At 35.4% G+C, this 25,143-nt stretch overlaps 1 protein-coding gene across 3 annotated transcripts in view; it reads right to left on the reverse strand.

Moving 5' to 3' along the window:
- DDX4 (DEAD-box helicase 4) overlaps positions 1 to 25,143 on the reverse strand; it is a 76,370-nt gene that overhangs the window by 29,530 nt on the left and 21,697 nt on the right. For 2 of the 3 annotated variants that reach the window (XM_046000165.1, XM_046000163.1), the window contains exons 3-6: positions 16,187 to 16,264; positions 11,531 to 11,608; positions 10,451 to 10,501; positions 6,445 to 6,504 (exon numbers count right to left, since the gene is read on the reverse strand). In XM_046000165.1, the coding sequence (XP_045856121.1) occupies positions 6,445 to 6,504; positions 10,451 to 10,501; positions 11,531 to 11,608; positions 16,187 to 16,264 (267 nt within the window). The remainder of the gene's footprint in view (positions 1 to 6,444; positions 6,505 to 10,450; positions 10,502 to 11,530; positions 11,609 to 16,186; positions 16,265 to 25,143) is intronic. The other variant, XM_046000164.1, reaches the window with a different exon arrangement.

Below are 25,143 nucleotides of genomic sequence, written 5' to 3' on the forward strand. Positions count from 1 at the left end.
TTTGTAACAGAATATTAGAATAGAATAGAATAGAATATTCTGTGCTTTTCTGAGTTCTTGAAATATTTCAGAATTTACCACTTTAAATGTCACTTTTCATAAAATAACATTAATATATTTTTAAAGGTGACATTAGTCCTTCCATGATTTCTGCATTTCATAAGGGACAGCTGACAATCTCTTGCAGCCTTTTAAAGATGTCTGTTAACGATCTTCAGAAAGGAGTAAGTTTATAAATCATGTAAACTTTGTGTAAAAGAAACATGAACATCTTTTCTTCATTTAAAAAAGTACTTACCATAAATTTAGCGAGATCACTCAACCTTCAATATATAAAATTCAATTGTATTTCTATATACTAGCAAACAAAATGAAAATTTTTAAATGATATGGATCACTGACATCAGCAAAAATGGCAAAGCAAGAAACTCCAAATTCTGCTACTCCAAAAAAAATGCACAAAAATTGTCAGAATTAACATTTTCTAAAATGAAAAGTAATCAAACTTGTGGTAACCCAGAGAATTTTTTTTAACCCATAGAACAGTGAACTCTGTGGCATATTTCAACTTACTTCAGTCCCATCTCCTGGCAATTCCACTTCTAGGCATATATTCAAAAGATGCAAAGAAAAGGACTTAAACAGATAAATACATATGAATGTTCACAGAAGCATTATTCACAATAACCAAAGTAAGTAAAAACCCAAATGTTCATCAATAGATGAATGGATAAAATTTGGTATTATACATACAATGGATTCAGCCATAAAAGAAATGTACTTTGTTCAGACACATGCTACAACATGAATGAACACTGAAACCATTATCGTAAGTGAATTAAGGCAGACACAAAAGAGTCAATGTTGTATGATTCCACTTGACTGAAATATCTAGAATAGAGGCAGATTCAAAGAGAATAAAGAATAGAGTTTACCAGGAACTCAGGGGGAGAAGATAAGGAGACGTACTATATAATGGATATAGATTTCTGCTTTCAATTTTGGAAATGGAAAGTGGTGACAATTGCATAATACAGTAAATGTACATAATGTCACTTAATTATACAGTTAAATGTAATTAAAATGGCAAATTTTATGTCATAGTTATTTTGTCACAAAAAGAGTAGAAAATTTCTCAAATTTGATGAAAAATATAAATTTACATATCCAAGAATCTTAACCAACTCCCAGCAGGACAAATTTAAAGAGATTTACACCTCTACCCTATCAATAATAAAACAAGAACAAATAGTGCCAGGACTAGATATTCACATGCAAAAGAATTATATTGGGGCCCTCCCTCACACCATATATAAAAATGAACTCAGGTTCTAACATCCGTTTGATAGGAATTCCAGAAAAAAGTAATAAAGAGAAGGGAGCAGAGGAAATAATTAAGGAAATCATAGAAGAAAACTTTCCAGAGCTAAAGGATTCAGTCTTGAGGTTGTTAGTGCTTACCAAATACCTAGTAAGATTGATGAGAAGAGACTCATTCCTAGACATATCTTGAATTTTGGAATTTGAAATTTGAAATTTGAAATGTGGGAATTCCAGTGATAAAGAAACGATCCTAAAGGCTTCCAGAAAAAGATAAATAACCTATAGATGAACAAGAATCAGACTGACTGCAGACTTATCATTAGATACTCTAGATGCTAGAAGTCAGTGGAGCAATGTCATAAAAGTTCTGCAGGTAAAAGGCTTTACACCTAGAATCCTATACCCAGCCAAACTTGCATTTGATTTTGAAGGAAAAACAAAGACATTTTTTGATACCGAAGATTCACAAAGTTTGCTTCTTCCATACCCCCTTTGAAAGAATTACTGGAGGATATACTTTAACAATCTAGGAGGTCTATAAACGCTTACAAGATATATATTACCTTCCACCCACAGCAAGAATCAAAAAGGAAAACAAAATTACATGTTACATTTCTATCCAGGAAGATGGACTGCAAACAGTATGCTTGGGGAGTAGGTGAAAGGAAGGTTACAGATACTACTAAAATGTTGTACAAGTTAAAGGATGTTTTAAAATTAGTGTTAATCACTGTAGCTTTTGCAGGAGTAGGCTCTATACACCACTGGGGAAAGGGAGGGAATCTGTCATTGTAACCATAGACAGGGAGAGGTGGGGTGAAATAACAGAAAAATGGAAAAAGATGGCAAGTTAATGAAAAGTTGAACTTTAAACACAAGAAGGTATTCAATTTTAGATTGTCATGATGTGAATCCTGAATCTTTATATTAAACATTTTTCCTTTGAATGTGAAAAAAAAATGAACTCAGAATGGATAAAAAAGCAGAATAAAATTATTAGAAGGAAACAGGTGAACATCTGCATGGCTTTTAATAGGCAAAAATTTTCTAGATATGACACCAAAAGCACAACCAAGAAATGAAAAAACAGATAAACCAGACAGCAACAAAATTTTTAAAATTCTGTGCTTCAGAGAACTCCATCAAGAAAATAAAAAGGTAATACAAAGAAAAGATAATATATCTGCAAATTGTCTATCCAACAGCATATGTACCAAGACACGAAGAATTCTTTAAACAATAAAAAGACACTGCAGTTTTTTAAATAAGCCAATGATTTTTTTTTTTTAAGATTTATTTATTTGACAGAGAGAAATCACAAGAGAGGCAGGCAGAGAGAGAGGAAGGGAAGCAGGCTCTCCGCTGAGCAGAGAGCCCGATGTGGGACTCGATCCCAGGACCCCGAGATCATGACCTGAGCTGAAGGCAGCGGCTTAACCCACTGAGCCACCCAGGCGCCCCGGAATAAGCCAATGATTTTTATAGATCTTTCTCCACAAAAAGATACACAAATAGCCAACACACAAAGGAAAAGCTGTTCAAAATAACAGCCATCAGGAAACCCAAAACAATGAGATACCATTTTACACTCACAAGGATCACAACCACCAAGAAGACACACAATAACAAAGACTGGTAAAGATACAGAGAAACCAGGACACTCATGCACTGCGGGAAGGAAGATAAATTGGTGCAGTTGCTGTGGAAAACACTTTGGCAGTTTTACTCATAGGTATATGCACCAGAAAAATTAAAACATATGTTCACATAAAACTTAAACACAAATGTTGATAGCAGTATTCGTCATAATATCCCAAAAGTAGAAGCAACCCAATAATTAATCAACTGATGAACAAACAATGTGATATAGTTACACAGTGAAATATTACTCAGCCATTACAAACAATTAAGTACCATCACATACTACAACATGGTCAAACTGCAAGATCATCCTAAGTGAAAGAACACACAAAAGACCACATACTTCATAATTCCATTTATATGAAGTGTCCAGAATCAGCAAATCCATAGCTACAGAAAGTTGATTAATGGTTGCCAAAGGATGGAGATAAGAAAGAAATGGGTTTTGGCAGGGAAGAGACAAAGAAAATATTCAGGAATTAAATAGTGATGATGGGCATATAATACAGTGAATATATTTAAAACTACTCAAGTACACACTCAAAAATGGTGAAATCTATGTTGTATGGAACATTAGATAAATAAAAAACATATGCAAGGGTGCCTGGGTGGCTCAGTCATTAAGTGTCTGCCTTCAGCTCAGGTCATGATCCCAGGGTCCTGGGATCAAGCCCCACATTGGGCTCTTTCTTCTCAGTGGGAAGCCTGATTCTCCCATTCCCTCTTCCTGCATCTCTGCCTATTTGTGATCTCTCTCTCTGTCAAATAAGTAAATAAAATCTTAAAAAAAATGCATCAAAAAATATCAAATACAAAAAAACACAAAGTATCAAATGCTAATGTAAATAAAGATGTGTAATGACTCTCCAGTGAAAACTGCAAAACATAGCTAGGAAAAACTAAAGACCTATTTAAACAGGGATATTCATGGACTGAAAGGCTCAATATTGTAAAAATGGTCATTCTCCTCAAAATCAATGGAATCCCCAAAATATGCCATTGGGTTTTTTCCAAGAAATTGATCAACCAATTCTAAAAATCACATGCAAATGCAAAGAACTAAGAACAACTGAGGTAATACTAAAGAACAATAAACTTGGAAGACTTACACTACCAGATATTAGGATCTGTTATGAAACTGCAGTAATTAGGCTATATAGCAAAGGTGCAAAAATATAGAAACTGACCAATGGAAAGGAACCATGTCCAGGGACAGTTCCATACACACACTGTCACCTGTTTAGGACAAAGAAGGCCTGGTAGGACAGGAAAAGTCTTTGAGTAATTGATAAGGAATCAACTGGATACCCTTATGGGGAAAAAATGTACCATGATCCTTATCTTACATCATATACAAAAAAAAAAAAAAAAGCCCAGATGAATTACAATATGAAAGTGCACACTAAAAAGATAAAATATTAAAGGAAAAATATAAATGTTTATCTTCATGACTTTAAAGTAAGCAAAGAGACTCCCAATATAAATGTTATCCAGGAGTTACTTTTACTATTCTTGCAAATTTTCTATAAGTTTTAAATCATTCACCAATGAAAAGGTAAAAATAGACACCCAATAGAAAAGATGGCAAAAGAGTGGAATCAGCACTATACAAAAGATGATATACAAATATCCAGTAAACTTATGAATCACTGGACATGTCATTAGTCCATCAAGGAAAGGCATATTAAAACCACAATAAGATAGACCACCAGACACTCAGCAGAATGTTTAAACTCAAAGAAAAAGAAAATACCAGATGTTGGTGAGGATGTAGGAGTTATACCTTAGTATATCTATCTTGAAAACAAGTCACGAGAGCTATTAAAGCAAAAAATATACAAAATCTATGAGGCATCAATTCTACTTCAGAATATATATCGATAGCACCAAAGAATGTCCACAGCAGCAGCTTCAAAATAGCCTAAAGCTGGAAGACATCCAAAGAACATCATTAGCATAAAAGCAGAACCAAAGAGTCTATACAAGCAAAGGTAATAATCTATAACTGCAACCAACATTATGAATGCATCTCACAAGCACATTAAGCGGAAGATGGACACAAAAGAGTATATTGCATGATTCCATTTATATCAAGTACAAAAAGAAAATTAACCTATGCTGCTAAAAGTCAGATTAGAAGTTAACCATGGGATGGGAGGGTTGTCAGCAAAAGAAAATGAGCATAAAAGGGACTTCTAGAGGTGCCAATAATTTCTATTTCTTGATCTGGATGCTTGTGAACACAATAAACCTAGGTGTGTTCAGTTAATGAAAAATCACTGAGCTATACAGGTACAACATATGCACATGTCTGGTGCTATATCAAGTTACATTTCAATTTAAACTTAAATATGCTTAAACGCGCCCGATCTCGTCTGATCTCGGAAGCTAAGCAGGGTCGGGCCTGGTTAGTACTTGGATGGGAAACTTAAATATGCTTATATTTATGCACACATATCTATTATTGATCACCATGTGCAAATTTCCCATCTTCAAATGTATACAACTAAAGAGAATAGCAATCAGGGATATGCAAAAACGACTGTTTCCCTGCTAGTCACCCTGCTAGTCACTGTATTGGTAAATAAGCCAGGATCAAGCACATAGAGCTGCAACTGGGTTTTGACTGCCTCACTTAAGTATGAATTAGATTAATTTAAAGAAAATATTGAGGAAGATATTCACTGTTCTGCAGAAAACAACCAAAAATTTAAAACTAAGAGCAATGTTTTAAGAACATTAGTGCTAAAAATTGCTTATTAAGCAGGAGGAGCAATTTTAGAGGATGAGTCTGGCTTTTTCTTATAGCTAAATTTCCTTGCCATCATTACATGGCCCCCTGCAATTATCATTAAAAAACCAAAAACTTCAATTTATGAGACAAATAGCAAAACCTCCTTCACCACCAAATTCCTCCCCACCTCAAAGCCTTAACAATGCTATAGTGAAGTCCCCACAAGTCCTAGTTGCACTAGGAAGCGCCTGGTATTCAATGGGCTAACTTTCTAATGGGTAAAGAAAATGATGTTCCCAAGTCACAGTAAAAACACTGATGTATCTGATTATCATATAGTTCCTAAGAATAAACTCTTATAAGCAGATCTGCACATTGTTAACAATTTTATAAGTTCACTATGTTTTTTGTGGGTTTTACTCTTGCTATTTGAACATGTCTACCCATAGGTTATCAAGAATTAAGTATGGTAATGTTCATACCACCTTATCTCAACTTTATTAGAGGCAGCATTAGCACAGTATGGTTAGAGCACTGCCAGACCTGAACAAAAAGTAATCTACAATTTCTTCACTCTTCCACGTATCCAAATATTCTATTCAGATACAAAGACATCCCACTGTGACTGACCAGAATTCACAGTCCCTAGTCTGTACTTCATAGAACATTCTGGAGATCTTCAGGGGAAAAAAATCCAGTGACATTAGAAAGCGTAAGTACAAATCATTCTAAAATGTGGTCCTTACCGCCTCTCTTGGAAAACCCTCTGCTCCGTGTTTGATTATCTTCACAGTCATTATTAGATTCTTGAATAAAAATGTAACATGTGAATAGCATCTAAATAATTAATTTTAAAGTTGTAATATCTAAAGAATAGCACTATTGCAGGATAAAGTAGTGAGAAAAGTAAGTATTTTTAAGTTAAAATATGGACATTTTAAGTCTTCAAATAATTTTAGCAACAGAAATATAAAGATATTTTTCAGTCAAATCCCTATACAAATCATTTAACATACCTAAATGTTCAATGTTAAGTGTATAATTGGGAATTCACTGTTTCTCAAGTGCTACATACAGGCCAAAAAATAAGAATTTCATCAATATTGGTATAAATAAAAATGGTCTCAGAAATATCTCAACCATTAAAATAGTCAAGTAGAAATAAATGTAGGCCATCAGCCACTAGAAATACATGACTATTCTTTTTATAATATTGTCAATATTTCTGTAATTTGCCTTTCTTACTGTATCTCAAACATTAATGGATTTTTTAAACATACGCAAATTTTCCCCCAATCATCCTAATGAAACAATTGGGGGATATCTTGGCTTTTCTGTTTTTAAGGATGTTATCAAGTAACATCATCAGTTTCTCAACAGTGGAATGCGAATCACTACACTGAAGGCTGCCTAAGAATTAGCTGGAAGGTTTGTTAAAAATAAATTCCTAGAAAAAAATTACATCAACCAATCAATAAATCCATCCATCCCTAGAACCCACCCCCAGAGATGTTTATCTTGAAAGTATAGAGTGAGAGCAACAAATAAATAATTTTTCAAAATTTAAAAATGTTACTAATATGTAATGTACTAACATTAGTAAAATGTTACTAATACTAACTTCAAGCTTTCTAGAAGATTCCAACAAAGCCACATTTGGGAAATACAGAAATGATTTCAAGAGACCTTTGTACATGTCATTAAATGTTTAAAATTTGAGAACTTAAGTCATAGTAATGACATCAAGTGGCTAGACTGCTTAAAAGCTATGAGTTCCTGTGCAAAAGTACTAATCTATTTAGCAACTAACCCAGAGCTCTTATTGAAGGCTCCTACTTGAGATGAAGTCAACAACTACCAAATATTCCTAAAGATTCATTTAATATCAAGACAACTTTCTGGGAAGCAGGATTTAATACTACAAGTGAGCTTAATAGGAAGGAAAGAATTTTGAAAAGAAAGTTGGCCAGCCCTGGAATAATGAGGACAACTAACATTTATTGCCTTATGTAAGAAAAAGCTATAAATTAATATGAGACCTGACAAGGACAAAGAGGTCTCCCATTAACTTTGTCCAGTTATTCCCCTAAAACAAACCTATATTTTGACCACACCAGGAATTAAAATAGCCTAATGATATTGGGAGAAGTTGGGTGATAAGTACAGCTACATTTGGAGAGGGGCGGCGGAAACCCTCTGTACTATTTTTCTATTTTTTAACTTGTAATGAGTCTTAGACTATTTCAAAATATAGTTATTGAAAAAAAATCTGTAGAGTTAGGAAATAAAGCCAAGCACCAACAAAAAAGAGATATTATCCAAAGATTAGCTACAACCATATTATATTATTACATAAAAATTAATTACAGAAAGTATGTGAAATATATATAACTTGTATGAAGTATAAATATGTAAAAACATAATATGATACATTAATTGAATATGTTAAACATAGTAATAAATATATTAGATATCTAATATATATTCATATAAATATATTACATGAAATTATTAATAACGAACAGTGATAACACATAGAATTCAGTAAGGTCTAGCACTGTTCTAAATGAGTAATATGTACTGACTTTTTAAATTTTCACAAAAACCTTGTGAAGAGGGCATTATCCTCTTTTATAAATAGAAAAAATGAAATACAGATGTTAAATATGCTTTTTCAAGATAATACAACTGAGAAGAGATGACTCTGGGTCTCAAATCTAGGGTGTCCAAATCCAAAATGAATGGTCCTTATCACTAACTATACCAGATGGAGGAAACCAGACTGCAGGGAAAATAACAACCACTAAAGATGCAATTTGTGTACAGAATAAAAGCTTCTATCATGGTATCAAAATCCCTTCCTGGGCTTGCCAATAAAGCAAACCATTTTGGAGGAAAGTTCTCTCAGGTGCCATGGAAATTAGAATTTATGCTCAAAAGTGCTCTCATCTACCACTGATAATAGTCAACTGGGGAAGCAGGTCTCGGCTAAGTGAAAATGATCTTGAATATTCTTTTTTTTTTTTTTTTTTAAGATTTTGTTTATTTATTTGTCAGAGAGAGAGAGCATGCACAAGCAGGTAAAATGGCAGGCAGAGGCAGAGAGAGAAGCAGGCTCCCTGCTGAGCAAGGAGCCCCATGCAGGACTTGATCCCAGGACCCTGGGATTGTGACCTGAGCCGAGGGCAGTGGCCCAACCGACTAAGCCACATAGGCATCCCTTAATTGGTTTTAAAAAGGGAGATTAGGTAAAATAGAAATGGAAAAGAATAAAAATGGTCTTTTTCTCTTTGGTTAAATATTTGTCCTATGTTACATACATTTTCATTTGAATAAAATGAAAAAAGCATAGAAAATCAGGGAGAATGAGACTGACAATAACTTAGGGAACAGTTTTATTAGCTATATTAAAACTCCATCTAATTCAGAGACCTGTACCCACAATTCCAAAGGGTTTTAAGGTGATCAGTCTAGGCTTGGTTTTGATTTTTAGAATCACTGTTAAGAGTGCAATGAAAGGGGCGCCTGGGTGGCTCAGTGGGTTAAGGCCTCTGCCTTCGGTTCAGGTCATGGTCCCGGGGTCCTGGGATCGAGCCCCGCATCGGGCTCTCTGCTTAGCGGGGAGCCTGCTTCCTCCTCTCTCTCTGCCTGCCTCTCTGCCTACTTGTGATCTCTGTCAAATAAATAAATAAAATCTTTAAAAAAAAAAAAAAGAGTGCAATGAAACTAAGACTCAAATATTTAATGAAGATAGGTGGCATTTACTGTTTACCATGAATGTGTCTGATATTAAACTTCTTAATTTCATGCACATTTTCATTAAGTCTGCCTAACCACCTATAATAGGGATGTGCTTCATTCTGCAGAACAGCAAACTATGGCTATGAGAAATTAAGCAATTAACTCTAAATCATTCAACTAGGGGGTCACAGAGCAGGGACAGGAAACAAAGTCTGCAACTCCAAGATTCCACAGATAAGGGCACCCCGGAGGCTTTGTTTGTTAAGCATCCAATTCTTGATTTCAGCTTAGATCAGGATCTCAGGGTTCTGAGATGTAGCCCTGAGTGGGCTCTGCACTGGGCATGGAGCTTGCTTAAGATTCTCTCTCTCTTTCCCCCTGCCCGTACCCTCTATTCTCTTAAAAAAAAAAAAAAAAAAAAAAGACTCCACAGATAAGTGATTACCAAACAAAAAAGCATCAGAGCCACCAGGGATGCTTTTTAAATAGAGGTTCCAAGGCCTCACCCAAATCTACTTCATCAGTTTCTTCTAGGAAAGCACTATTAATTATTGCAATCTATATTCTGGTAACATTACTCTATTCTCATCATCCTCTGTATTCCTCCAAACCAGTTTGTCAATACCCTTGACAGAAATGTCTTGATTTCAGCGCTCATCCACAGTCTCATGAATCTTTTTCTACTGTCAAGAATTATATTTGTCTGAATAGGGACCTGCATGTCTCAAACTGCATGTATATGTGGACATGGGAGTTTTGATTCTTGGCATGTACTTTCCATTATCCACTTTTTCTCAAGGTAGCAAGCCATTCAAAAGTTGCACCTCATAGATCAAGGTCAAACTAGGACGTCTGAGTTCCTGGTTACAACTCTGGCAACAGGTGCTTTATCAAACTGGGTTCAAATAAATTAGAAATGAAAAAGACTATGACACTTAATCTTAGTTTCTCTTTAGCATGTACACTGAACATTAAATTTTAAAAGGCCGCTACAAAAAACACTGAACTTACCTCTCCAGAAACCAGAGCTATCACCTTCTTCAAACTTGTTATTTGAAAAACCTACACAAAATAGAAAATTAAACTTGCAAATTCCTGAAAACAATTACCTGTACCTCTGTGGTAAACCAAACAAAAACCAAAGGGATTACCAGTTCTGATACCCCCTTAAAATAAACCACATAGAGCTATATATACATATACTGAATGAAAACTCACACAAGTTACATTATGACTTCTGCCTTGTGTCAATTAAATAAGGTAAAAGGTCCAGTCAGTGTTATACTACCTCAGGTATCATATATGTAGATGGTCAGAACAGCAGTATATATCAACATAAACACTATATACTTCCTATTCAAAAGATCCAAGTTTTTAAAACCTTATAAATTAACTCAATCTCTTCAACTGCCAGAGGACAATGCAACTAAATTATAATTCAATATCCCATAATTTTTCCCATTTCAGTAATAAGGAAATTCTTCCAACATTTTTTGTTTACAAAATTTTTTTATATCTTTCATTTAGCTTTGCTTTCAAATTTCTCATATAATAAAAACCTGTATCTAGATTTGTGTGTCTCTGGAGCATACAGATACATCATTAAAATTAATTTTAAAAGCATTCATCAGTAATATTTCACAAAATTTTAAAATATTGAATCTTAATAAAATTGTCTTTAGTGCAAAGCTATTCAGGGATTAATATCCATTAAAATTAAAGGTCACTATAATATGGCTATCAATCAGTATTTAAGCTAAATTATAAAATATTAAATATATTAAACCATGGCAATACAGACTAATCAATTAGTATCTGAAATGTTAAATTTATATGCAGAATGCATACATAAAGTCACTTAGTATCTCAGGTTCGAAAAATATAACATCCCTTTTTAGCAGAGAAATTTAATACACAATTATGACACAAAAGTAAGTGCCCAATAGCCTCAATATATGATTAGATGATAAAAAGGATTTTCCTTGAAAAGATACATCATTTCAAAATAAACACAAGGCGAGGGAGCCTTGAGTACAGAAATAAACTAGGGTTCACTCAAACTGTGATTCTAAGATACCATAAGCAGTTTACCTCTGTTTCCAAAACTCTTTCCAACTCCAAAACTACCCATTGTGGATGTATTCTCTCTTTTATTAGACTCGCCAGCATCTGAAAATGTTCAGAGAGAGTTAAAACATAAAATTGTGTCATCAAAAACTAGGAATTAAATCTTTGGGATTACTGAAAAATAAGATCTTTTAAAAAGTCGGCGGGGACGGGCGCCTGGGTGGCTCAGTGGGTTAAGCCGCTGCCTTCTGCTCGGGTCATGATCTCGGGGTCCTGGGATCAAGTCCCGCATCGCGGGCTCTCTGCTCAGCAGAGAGCTTCTTCTCAGCCTGCCTCTCTACTACTTGTGATCTCTCTCTGTCAAATAAAAATTAAAAATAAAAAAAATAAAAAGTCGGGGGTCATGGGGCACCTGGTGGCTCAGTGGGTTAAGCCTCTGCCTTCGGCTCAGGTCATGATCCCAGGGTCCTGGGATTGAGCCCCACATCGGGCTCTCTGCTCGGCGGGGAGCCTGCCTCCTCCTCTCTCTCTCTCTCTGCCTGCCTCTCTTCCTACTTGTGATCTCTCTCTGTCAAATAAATAAATAAAATCTAAAAATAAATAAATAAATAAAAAGTTGGGGGAGGGCATCTGACTGGCTCAGCTGGTAGAGCATGCAACTCTTGATCTCAGGGTGGTAAATTCAAGCCCTGTGCTCAGTGTAGAGATTACTTAAGAATACCGTATGACCCAGCAATTGCACTACTGGGTATTTACCCTAAAGATACAAACATAGTGATCCGAAGGGGCACGTGTACCCGAATGTTTATAGCAGCAATGTCTACAATAGCCAAACTATGGAAAGAACCTAGATGTCCATCAACAGATGAATGGATAAAGAAGATGTGGTATATATACACAATGGAATACTATGCAGCCATCAAAAGAAATGAAATCTTGCCATTTGCGACAACGTGGATGGAACTAGAGCATATCATGCTTAGTGAAATAAGTCAATCAGAGAAAGACAACTATCATATGATCTCCCTGATATGAGGACATGGAGAAGCAACATGGGGGGTTAGGGGGATAGGAGAAGAATAAATGAAACAAGATGGGATTGGGAGGGAGACAAACCATAAATGACTCTTAATCTCACAAAACAAACTGGGGGTTGCTGCGGGGAGGTGGATTGGGAGAGGGGGAGGGGGCTATGGACATTGGGGAGGGTATGTGCTATCGTGAGTGCTGTGAAGTGTGTAAACCTGGCGATTCACAGACCTGTACCCCTGGGGATAAAAATACATTATATGTTTATTAAAAAAAAAAAAAATTTTGGAAGGGGAGGCGAACCATAAGAGACTATGAACTCTGGAAAACAACCTGAGGGTTTTGAAGGGTCAGGGGTGGGAGGTTGGGGGAACAGGTGGTGGGTAATGGGGAGGGCACGTTTTGCATGGAGCACTGGGTGTTGTGCAAAAACAATGAATACTGTTACGCTGAAAAAATAAATAAAATGGGAAAAAAAAATTTTTTAAATGAAAAATGAATCTCTGACATAAAGGGACATCCAAGGATGGGGGAGAAAGAAGTACAGGAACTTAAAAAGATAAAATCTCCCACAACTTCTATTTAAACATTCTTGATGGGTGGCTCAGCGGGTTGAGGCCTCTGCCTTCGGCTCGGGTCATGGTCCCGGGGTGCTGGGATCGAGCCCCGCATCGGGCTCTTTGCTTAGCTGGGAGCCTGCTTCCTCCTCTCTCTCTGCCTGCCTCTCTGCCTGCTTGTGGTCTCTATCTGTCAAATAAATAAATCTTTAAAAAAAAAAAAAAATTCTTCAATTATAATACCAACATAAAAACATAAACATACTATTGGTGAAATACAGCTTTCTACTAGTTTTTATTTTACCAGTGACCTGTTATCAGGAAGTTCAACTCTATGATTTTCTGTATATTGAAACCTCACTCTGAATAGAGCCAGCTATTAATGCCCCAGTATCACAGTCCTGCTATTGAAAATTTTATACTCTTGTCCTGTTTTTTAATTACTTATTACTTACTCACTTTGTTAGCATTTAAACTTCTCTCAATCTTTCCACTTTTAAAACTCAATTTAGGATGGAACTACATAATAAAGAAATAAAAACTGCAATTACCACTCCCTTAGTCACATCTCCACCCATCCAGGATCTTTCCTCACGTTATCCTTGTGAGCTTTACCTCCAACTACACAACACTGAGCACCCAACACTTTAATTCACACCAAACAACTTCCCATACTCCATGCTGTGAACTTCTATTTTCTACATTCCTACATACTCCTTAAGCATGGCATTCCCTATTTTCCTATTTTTCCTATCAAAATTCTTTTCACTCTTCAAAACCCCAGTTCAAAGGCTATCTCCTCTATGAAGTCTTTCAGACCTCCAATCACAATCAATCCTTCCACATTCCCAGAGCACACTCTATTTCTTTCCATGTGTTTCTCTACCACTGGAGTTAAGAATTTTGAGAACAGAGTTGGTATGGCAAGAAGCATGGCTATTTAAAACAAAAAAATGGAACAAAAGACAGCCAAAATGACATGAACTGCCACTTTAAACTATCACTAGAAAAAATTAAAGCATTATCTTGTGGTCTTCATAAATTGTGTCTTATCTAACTAAATAATATCCTAATACAAAGGCAGTAAAATGATCTGCAAAACTCCTAAAGCCATGCGCAAAATTGTGTTTGAGCAATTATCTCATATTTTCATCAAATTCTAAAGATGTGTGTGAAGATTCAAGAAATTAAAACTATTTAGGTCATAGTTCACAGAACATGAAAAGTGATTAATAGTATAAGAATTAAGAGTCAATTTCAAAAATAAATTACTAGCTATGAAAGCTCTGAAAAAAAATATCAGAGATTGAAACTAAAGTTACATTAACAATAAGAGAAAGGAGTTACAGTCATGGGTCTGCGAAATTCCAAGATTATACATAGTACAATGATAACTTTTAAAGTATCAACATTTAACCAAGAGTTTTTTTTTTTTTGAAGATTTTTATTTATTTATTTGACAGACAGAGATCACAGGTAGTCACAGAGGCAGGCAGAGAGAGAGGAGGAAGCAGGCTCCCTGCCGAGCAGAGAGCCCGATGTGGGGCTCAATCCCAGGACCCTGGGATCATGACCTGAGCCGAAGGCAGAGGCTTTAACCCACTGAGCCTCCCAGGTGCCCCTTAACCAAGAGTTTTGATCAGAAATTTAATGTGTTTTTCAACATAACATATATGGAATTAACAATGTGTAATAAAATCTACTTCAGTGATGATTTTTTCATTTTAAAAACCCTTTATTCGGAGATACAGGCTTCCAATTACAGAATGAATAAATCACACAGATAAAAGATACAGTAAAGAAAATATAGTCATTAGTGTTGTTAATAATGTTGTATGGTGACAGATGGTAGCTACATTTGTGGTGAGCACAGCATAATCTATAGAGTTGTGCAACAGCTATACTGTATAGCTGAAACTAATGTAACGTTGTGTGTAAACTACACTTCATTTAAAAAAGAAAAAAAGCATCTTCAATTCATGTAAAACTTTAACAAGATCTATGAATATACACTCTGAATTTGAAAATTAAAATATTGCTAATTAATTTAAAACATTTCTCAGGGCACCTGGGTGGCTCACTAGGTTAAATATCCCACTCTTGACTTCAGCTCAGGTCATGATCTCAGGGTTTTGAGATGGAGCCCCATGTGAGATTCCTTGCTCAGCAGGGAGTCTATTTCTCCCCCTCTCTGCCCCTCCCCCTGCTCCTGTGAACCCACTTGCTCTCGCTCCTTCTCTCTCAAATAAATAAAATCTTGAAAAACACATGCATCTATAGATCCACATCTGTCTTAACTGAATCTAAACAATAAATTAAGTTTTCCAAGTATCAAAGAAAATACTACACATCAACCTTTAGTGTCTCCAATGAATAAAAATACCTAGAAGTAAAATCTTTCAATTAACATCTAATGAATTCAAGATTAAGTGTTACATATATTTAAAACTACCAATTAGCCTTAACTTATGCTTCCTATCAAAGAAATAAATGATTATATGTATTTTTAAATAAATTGGTAGTTCTAGTATTTTATGGCCCTATACTAAAACATAAAGCAAAATACTGTCAGTATTTTATTATTAAATTAAAAAATCACTGTAGGAAGGTATTTCGCTATACCATTATCTATCAAATCAAGTACTGGTTGTTCTAAAAATAAGAAGTTCCAAGTTCGGGGAAATAACCTGGTAATACTAATAAATTAACAGAAATGCTTCCATACTGCCTTTTCTTGAGAAGTAAAAACTTCAAAAAGAGATCCTTCTCACCCAGATCTCTGAAGCTTTTACAAACTTTCCTTCTATTCCAATTACTGAATATCAATAATCAATATTAATAAGTAGGTCTGTAAAGCAACTATTTTTAACCAATCTATTTAACCCATCTATTTTATCAACTTAACTATTTCCTACTATCCCAGGAAAGGAAAAAGCAAAAAGAGAACTGTTAATTGAACAAATGACACTCATTATTTCAAAGTCTACTGTGCAGTGAGATATAACAAATACAGCTTTGCACTGAACAGTCATAATAGTCTCTATTCTTTCCACCATTCAAGTTGATAAGATTAAGGAAAGACAAAGATATTTACCTCTGTTTCCCATACTCCTCCCAGAGGCAAATCCGCTTCTCATGAAATGATCTCTTTGAGAAGGTCCATCATCCATTTCTAAATCAAGTAACAATTTGAAGCAAGTCAAAATAAGTATCTTGGTGGTACACAAACTTTTAACCTTTTCAATGTGCCACCTCCCATGACAAAGGAAGAACTCTATAAATTGGTAAGAAAGACAAACAGCCTAGTAGCCTACCTAAGGAAGTTCTCCAAAAGAAAAATAAAGGGTGACTAAACCTTATTCAGTAAAACAAAATATGTATCAAAGGAAGGAGATAGTTTTTTTCAACCATATGACTAACTGCAAAACAGTTTTAAGTTTCCCAATACCAAAAACAGCTAAGAACATAGGGGAACAAGCACAAATCATATATTATAGTGAAGCTACAAACTAAATCTTGATCCTAGCTCTGAAAGAATGTATTTGATAGTATATTAATTGTCGGGCGCCTGGGTGGCTCAGTGGGTTAAGCCGCTGCCTTCGGCTCAGGTCATGATCTCAGGGTCCTGGGATCGAGTGCCGCATCGGGCTCTCTGCTCAGCAGGGAGCCTGCTTCCCTCTCTCTCTCTCTCTGCCTGCCTCTCTGTCTACTTGTGATCTCTCTCTATCAAATAAATAAATAAAATCTTTAAAAAAAAAAAAAAAGAAAGTATATTAATTGTCATAGAGAAACTAAATCAGTACTTAAATCTCTGCATCAAGCCTAGATATAGTTTTACACATGAGTTCTATCTAACTCTCAAAGAACAAATCATTCCAATGACATATAACCCTCCCAGGAAACAGAAAGAGGAATTATTCCCCAATTCATTCCACCAAAGTCAACCTGACTTCAACATGTCAAGGAATGAAGAAAATATCTCTTAATCAAAAGTGGATGTAAAATCTCCATAACAATCATTAGCAAAACAAACCCAATAAGAAACTAAATAGATAAAACATTATGACCAATGGGATTAAGTCCAGTATACAAGGGTATTTTAACATCACAACATCTTAAAAAGGTAATTTATAACATTAACATATCAAAAAGAAAAAAAAACTATCTCCATAGATAAAAAGTACATGAAATAACCCAACAGGATTTATGACTTAAAAACATACACTTAGGGGTGCCTGGGTGGCTCAGTAGGTTAAGTGTCTGCCTTTAGCTCAGGTCATGATCCCAGGGTTCTAGGACTAAGCATCAGGCCTCCTGCTCAGCGGGGAGCCTGCTTCTCCCTTTCCCTCTGTCTGCCACTCCCCCGTTTGTGCTCTCCCTCTGTCAAATAAATAAATAAAATCTTAAAAAAATATATATATACTTAGCAAACAAAGGGACATTCATGGCAGCTCTGCTAATACTAGCAAAAGGGAAACAACTCAAACATACATCAAGAAGAGAATAAAGATATGTGGCACAGTTGCACAAGAGAGTATCACATATATTGTGCTCCATACTTTATTATGTAGTATTATATATATTGCATATGTGTAGTATATTCATACAAGAGAGTACAATTACAAACAGACCAAAACAACTGACTGACAACATGAATACACTTTAAAAACAACACTGCATGAAAAATGTAAATTGCAGAAAAAGACTATAAATAGTAAGATACCAGTATTGTAAAACTCAAAGAAGCAAAGTTAAACGCAGTGTTTGGGGAGACATACATATTTAATATGTTAACAAAGAAAGGAAAACAATATAGGATAGGAATTGGACAGGAGAGAACAGAAAAAGAGTACATAAGCTATATACTTATATGCTAACAGTATATAAGCTAACAGTAATAGTAATGTTTTTAAACACGTGATAAATCAAAATATTTTTTAAGATTTATAATTTGCATATGACATTTTAAATATAGTATTTTTATGAAAATGTCTTCAATAAAGATTCAACAAAGTCACAAGGTAACAAGTATTCTTTGAATTTTTAATTCTAACTAGTTGCCCACATAGCTAACCAGTAAAAGAAGACTTCCTAAGTAAAAAAAAGTGCAAAAAAAAATTTAACCTACAATCCCTCTTCTGTATGTTCCCCTTCTTGCCTGATTCTGGCATCACAGTTCACATGTGTTTCACAGTTCACATGTGTAGCCTCTCTTGCTGAGGTTATACATTTCATCAGGTAACCAAAAGACTGCTGAATTTCAGACAGTAGTAACCAAGTTAAGTTCAAATGCTCTCAGATCATAGAGTTCAAAGACAACTTAAGAAAGATTTACTCAAATTCTAACTGCTCCAACATTCAAGGGATTCCACATGGAAGTACCAGTTACAGTAGCACTAAAAAGTTGCATACTTTTGGCACACAGTAAACAGAAAAGAGAAGGTGATATTAAAAGAACAAGGACACAGCCAGAAAAATTAGCAATTCTCTAAATACTAACTTCTAATGTTTGCCAGGCTCTCCCCAAATATACAAGATAAGAACAGCCATGCGTCAACTTGCTCAAATTTTAAAGCTATGCTGTGTAATACTACCATCCTTACCCATATGTGACCATTTAAAATCAAAATTAAGCTAATTAAAATAAGCAAAATCAAAACTTCAATTCCTCAGTTGTACTCATTAGTCGCATTTCAAGTACACCCTGTGGCTATATTAGCCAGTGCAATTAAAAAATATTTCCGTCATTGCAGAGAGTTCTAATGAACAGCACTAGTCTTAGACTGGTAGTTCCCAAGCTGTGGCACAAAGACATCAATGGAAAAGGAGTATGCTTCCATCTTGAATCAACTTATAACGCCAACTTCAGTACAGCGGCACTCAAATACATAAGAAAGTAACATATTTAAGACACTGCAAGCTCTTAAGAGTCAACAGGAATTGTTTTACCCTCAAGTAACAAACTAAAATATCCTTTACTCAATTAATTGAAATTCCTATATATGCTTCCAGGATTTCTTCTATCTTTGACATTTATATTATTTCACCACTACTGATTTTTTTTCTCTCTCTCTTCAACTGCTATAATTTCAAGTAACTCTTCATCTAACCCATGTTGAACTTAAGATCCACATGATACATGTCCATTTGGTTACTACAGTATCGAGATCCATACTTCTCCCAAATTCTATGACAAAAACCCAATTACTAAGATGGAAAGCCAAAAATTAAAATTACCATAAAAGTAAGTGTGGGGGAGGCAAAAGGATAGATGATTTCCTAATAATGGGGCGCCTGGGTGGCTCAGTGCGTTGGGCCTCTGCCTTCGGCTTGAGTCAATATCTCAGGGTCCTGGGATTGAGTCTGCATTGGACTCTCTGCTCAGTGAAGAGCCTGCTTCTCCCTCTCCCTCTGCCTGCCTCTCTGCCTACTTGTGATCTCTTTCTCTCTGTCAAATAAATTCTAAAAAAAAAATCTTAAAAAAAATGATTTCCTAATAAGAGCATGGAATCTTGTGTTCTGAAACCTCACTCAAGTCAAGCAAACATAGTTAAATATGTACAAGCTATACCCTATTATGCCTACTGGTAGAGAAAGGGTCACAGAGTGAGAAAGCTTTGTAAGCACTGTAACTGCTTGACTAAAATGCCTATGATGCTGTATCACACAAGCCTTAACCACACTTGGTATTGAGAATGAAAACCTGATATGGTTATATTCCTATATGGCTTCGCCTATTTTAATAAATTTCCAACCATGTCTGGAAAGAAAAGCAAATTCTCATTATATATATTTTCTTTCCCCAACAGTTACAGGACTTGTTTGGTGAAATAAGATCAAGTGCAACAGATCTAATTAAACAATACAAAGTACTGTCTCCTTCCACAAAAGCATTCTACAGTGGTATACAGCTTTACGCTTTACAAAATGACTTTATATGCATCACCTCATTTGATCTTTATCCTTATAACAACCCTGTTAGGAATCAGGATAGGTGTTGCCAAGTTTGCTTTTAGAAAAAGATGAAATGAAGTAAAAAAATCACAAAATAACACAATCTACAGGTGCTAGGTCTAGAAGGCAGGATTTCCATTTCAAAACTGTCCTCAACTATACCCATTCCAAAAACAATTTAAATTATTGGAACTAAAAGCAGACAGAAAAAAAAGAAAAACAGAGTACGTTAACACCCAAAAAGAAAAACTTAAGATTCAAGTAGTTTATTACCATCAAAGTAAAATTAGTTGACAACAGAAACAAATAGTCAAATTCAAGATAGGTAATTGTTATCAGATGTGCAGAAGAAAATTATCACTTGAGGACCATAAATACCAGGCACTATGCTATGTTAGGCCTTTATATATATTAACTAGCTTATTTAACACTTAAACATAAAAGGTATTGTCTTCATTTAAAAAATGAGAAAACAAATAGTTTAGAGAACCTAGCCAAATTCACTAAGGTCATCCAGCCAGCATGAAGACTGGACTTCAAATTTGAACTCAATTATCAGACTTAAAGACCTACTTATTGAAGACCTGTACACATTCGGTACAGTAAAACTGTGAGAGGCACCTTGCCATCTCCAGAGGGTAAATTAGAGGACAAGTTGAAAATAATTTTGGAAAACACCCTATTAGTCATTCAAATTTGAAAAGTAAAACAGAGGACAGATATAAATATTTTTAGGGCTCACAGAAAAGAGCATGTAAAATTTTTAAAAAGCTCAAGGTAGAATCTAAATATGATGGTCCAAAAATAGAAGGTTCTAATAAAGAATCCATCCTGTCTTCTTTGCTATTAGCATATAGTTAAGAGGAAATAGGCAATTACTTCAATTTTTTAAACTCATTATAGGGCTTGTTGCTCTCACTTTCATGAATTTAATGATATGCCATCACTGAGTTTTACCAGTTCAATCCCCATCGTAATAAATACTCAGTAAGAAAAATATTGGTAAAGAAGCCCATGATGCTAATAAATGATGAAGCACAGATATTGTTCTTTAGTGCTCTGAAGCCTATCAAATGAAATAAAAAGGAACTCCATTTAAAATGAAATTAATGAAAGTAATTCCCACTAAATGACCAAAGAATACATCCCACATATAATCACATTTGGACCAGATCCAGGAAGGAGGAGCAAATTTTGAATAACTTAAAAGAAATCCACATATTTAACCACCAAGCAAAAGAACAAAGGACTATGGTACTTCACTATGAGCTCTAATACTCCTGTAATCTTACAACTTGCCTCCAAAGTGATCTGCTTAACCCAAGGTAAAAAGGGTAAGGGAAGGGGCACCTGGGTGCTCAGTCGATTAAGCCGCTGCCTTCGGCTCAGGTCATGATCCCAGGGTTCTGGGATCGAGTCCCACATCGGGCTCTCTGCTCAGCAGGAAGCCTGCTTCTGTGCCCGCCCGCTCCCCCTGCCTCTCTGCCTACTTGTAATCTGTCTGTCAAATAAATAAATAAAATCTTAAAAAAAAAAAAAGGGTAAGGGAAGATGAGGACTTGGTGGCAAAAAGTTCTGAAACAACTTCTCAGTTTTTAGGGCTCCCCGCTTTCTAATGTCTAATCCCCTTCAGTATCCCAAGTAGCTCAAAGACTAAACATTTATAAATCATCAATGTTCAGTCTTTCCAAACAGATAATGTAATTATGAAAGCAATGTGCACAAAAATTGTCTGGGAATCTTATCAAAATGTAGACTGTAATCCAGCAGAGTTCTGGGTAGACCATTAGATCTGCAGTTCTTTTGTTTTTTTTTGTTTGTTTGTTTGTTTTTTCATTTGAGAGTGAGAAAGCCCACACAAGTGGGCGGGGGGTAGGGCAGAGGGAGAGGGAGAAGCAGACTCCCCACAGAGCAGGAAGGTGGGCAAAGGGCTCTATCCCATGATTCTAAGATCATGACCTGAGCCAAACTCAGATGCTCAACCAAATGGGCCACCCAGGCACCCCTAGACTCTGCATTTCTAGGAAATTCACAGGTGACATTGATGCTACTTGTCTGTCAACCACATTCCAAGTAACAAGATTCTTACATCCACCAAAAGACATACCAGAAAAATATGCCTAACAGAAATGTTCAAAATAGGAAAACTACCCACATGCCCATTAATACAACTTATGATATAGCTGGAATACTATATATCCATAAATAACCTATAACTACTTCTAATAACATGGAGAGAAGTTTGAATACAAGGGAATATAATGTATAGTTTCATTTTGTATGATTCCTATTTATAGGAAAAACTGATCTAGATTGCTAGAAATTAGAAGAGCAGTTACTCCTAGTCAGAGTGATAGAGCCTTAAAGGAAGACATACAGGGATTTCTAGAGTTCCACTAATGCTTTGTTTCTTGATTTGGTGTATTCAGCTTGTTCAAATTCAGTGAGTTGTACATTTATGATTTATATCTTACTTAAAAATACTGAATGTGTGTGTGTATACTATGCTGCAAAAAAAAATTTTTTTTAAGAAAAGAAGAATCTGATCTAGACACATATACTAACAAAGGCAACTAAACTTGTAATAAACAGGTAATTTCCATGTTCTAGAGCTTATTTTTTTAAAAAGATGAAAGACAGGGGCGCCTGGGTGGCTCAGTGGTTAAGCCTCTGCCTTTGGCTCAGGTCATGGTCCCGGGGTCCTGGGATCGAGTCCCGCATCGGGCTCTCTGCTCAGCAGGGGCCTGCTTCCTCCTCTCTCTCTCTCTCTCTCTGCCTACCTCTCTGCCTGCTTGTGATCTCTCTCTGTCAAATAAATAAATAAAATCTTTAAAAAAAAAAAAGATGACATAAAACCAAAATTGAATTAGGACAACACAAGAAAAAAAAAAAAAGAGGGCAATCTTTCTTAGTTTAAAAGTGCTAAATAGGGGAGCCTGGTTGGCTCTGCCAGTTAAGTCTCACTCTTGATTTCAGCTCAGGTCATGATCTCAGGGTCGTGAGACTGGGCTCAGCACTGAGTGCGGAGCCTGCTTGAGATTTTCTTTCACCCTCTCCCTTTGCACCTCATCATCCCACCCCTGCTTGTACACATTCTCTCTAAAAAAAAAAAAGAGACAGGGAGAAAAAAAAAGTGCTAAATAAAGCATTTCATTTCATTGAATACTGCAATAAAACAGCTATTCAGGGTTTATCCTAGGAACACAAAGTTACTTCAAGTTTAAAGAATTCTACTTATATCACTACACTAAGAGATTTAAAGGAGACAAGAGAAGTCAGTATTTCCCCCCCTAAAAAAGGCATTTTTTAACGTTCAACTGCCCCCCCTTTTTTTTTAAATTGAGACAAAGGGGAGGAGCAGCAAAGGGAGAAGTCAGGGGGGGAGAGAGAGAGACTCTCAATCAGGTTCTCCACTGAGCACAAAGCCTGACATGGGGCTCAGTCTCATGACCCTGAGATCATGACCTTAGCCAAAATCAAGAGTGGGACACTTAACCAATTGAGCCACCCAGGCACCCCTCAAGTGCCTTTTGTAAACAAAACTAGTATTTGAGCAGAAATGGAAAGAAACTTCCTATTTAGTGAATGGTAGGTTTTATCCATTGCTTTAAGACAAAAAAGGGAGAACAAAATTTTGTGAGATGAAATTTTCATCACACATCAATAAAGAAAAGAGAATATTTAACAGATGGTGCTGGGAAAACTGGGTTACATTATACAGGGAAAAACGGGATCTGTATTTCACATCAGATTCAAAAGAATGGATTCAAATATTTAACAGAGGGTGCTGGGAAAAATGGGATCTGTATTTTATATCAGATTCAAAAGAATGGATTCAAATGTACACTTAAGAATGGTTCAGTGGCTCAGTCGAGTAGCTGACTCTTGATTTCCGCTCAGGTCTTGATCTCTGGGTCATAAAATCGAGTCCTATATCCAGCTCCACTGGGAGTCTGCTTCAGATTCTTTTTCTCCCTCTCCTTCTGCCCCTCCACCCTGCTTGCATGCAAGTATGCTCTAAAAATAAATAAATCTTTTAAAAAAATGGTTAAATAGGGAAAATGTATTCAACTTGATAAAGACAATCTACAAAAAACCCACAGCTAATATCATATTTAATAATGAGAAACTCAAAAGTTTTTCAACTAAAATCAAGTACAAGTCAAAGATGTGCCCTTTCATCACTTTTTCAATATCATACTGCAAGTGTAGCTAAAGTAATAAGGCCAGAAAAGAAAACGAAAGGCACACGTATTGGGAGAGAAGAAATAAAACTGTCTTTTTTCACAAATGACTTGATCATCTATGTAGAAAATCCAAAATAATGACAAAAAACTCTTGGAACTAATATGCAGTTATAACAAAGATCCAGGATACCAGATTAATATATAAAATCAACTGCTTTCTTGTATACCAGTAACATAAATTGACTTTGAAAATAAAAACACATTACCATTTACATTAATACTCAAAAAAAAAGAAACAGGTGAATATAAATATATAAAATGTATAGAAGATCTATATGAGGATAACTATAAAACTCTCAGGAACAAATCCAAGAATTAAATAAACAGAAAGACATTTCACATTCATAGACAGGAAAACTCTTTATTGTCAAGATGTCAATTCTTTCCCAATTGATCTCTAGATTCAATGCTAACCCAATCAAAATCCTAGCAAGTTTATTTTGTAGATAGTGACCAACTGATTCTAAAGTTTATGTGGAGAGTTTACATTCTATACCTAGAATAGTCAACATAATATTGAAGGAGAAGAACAAAGTTGGATGACTGACACTATGCAACTATTACAAAGCTATAGTGATCAAGACAGTGTAGTATTAACAAAAGAATAATCAATAAAACAGACTGAAGAACCAAGAAATATCCATATAAATATATGGTCAACTGATCTTCGACAAAGTAGCAAAGGCAATACAATGGAGCAAACACAGTCTTTTCAACGAATGGTGCTAGAACTAAACATCCACACGAGGGGAGGATAAAAGAACCTAGAACCAACCTTACACCCTTCACAAAAATTAGCTCAAAATAGATCACAAATCTAAATGTACATGCAAAACTATAAAACTCCTGG

This window comes from Meles meles, chromosome 3 (assembly GCF_922984935.1).
Source record: "Meles meles chromosome 3, mMelMel3.1 paternal haplotype, whole genome shotgun sequence".
Lineage (NCBI taxonomy): Eukaryota > Metazoa > Chordata > Mammalia > Carnivora > Mustelidae > Meles > Meles meles.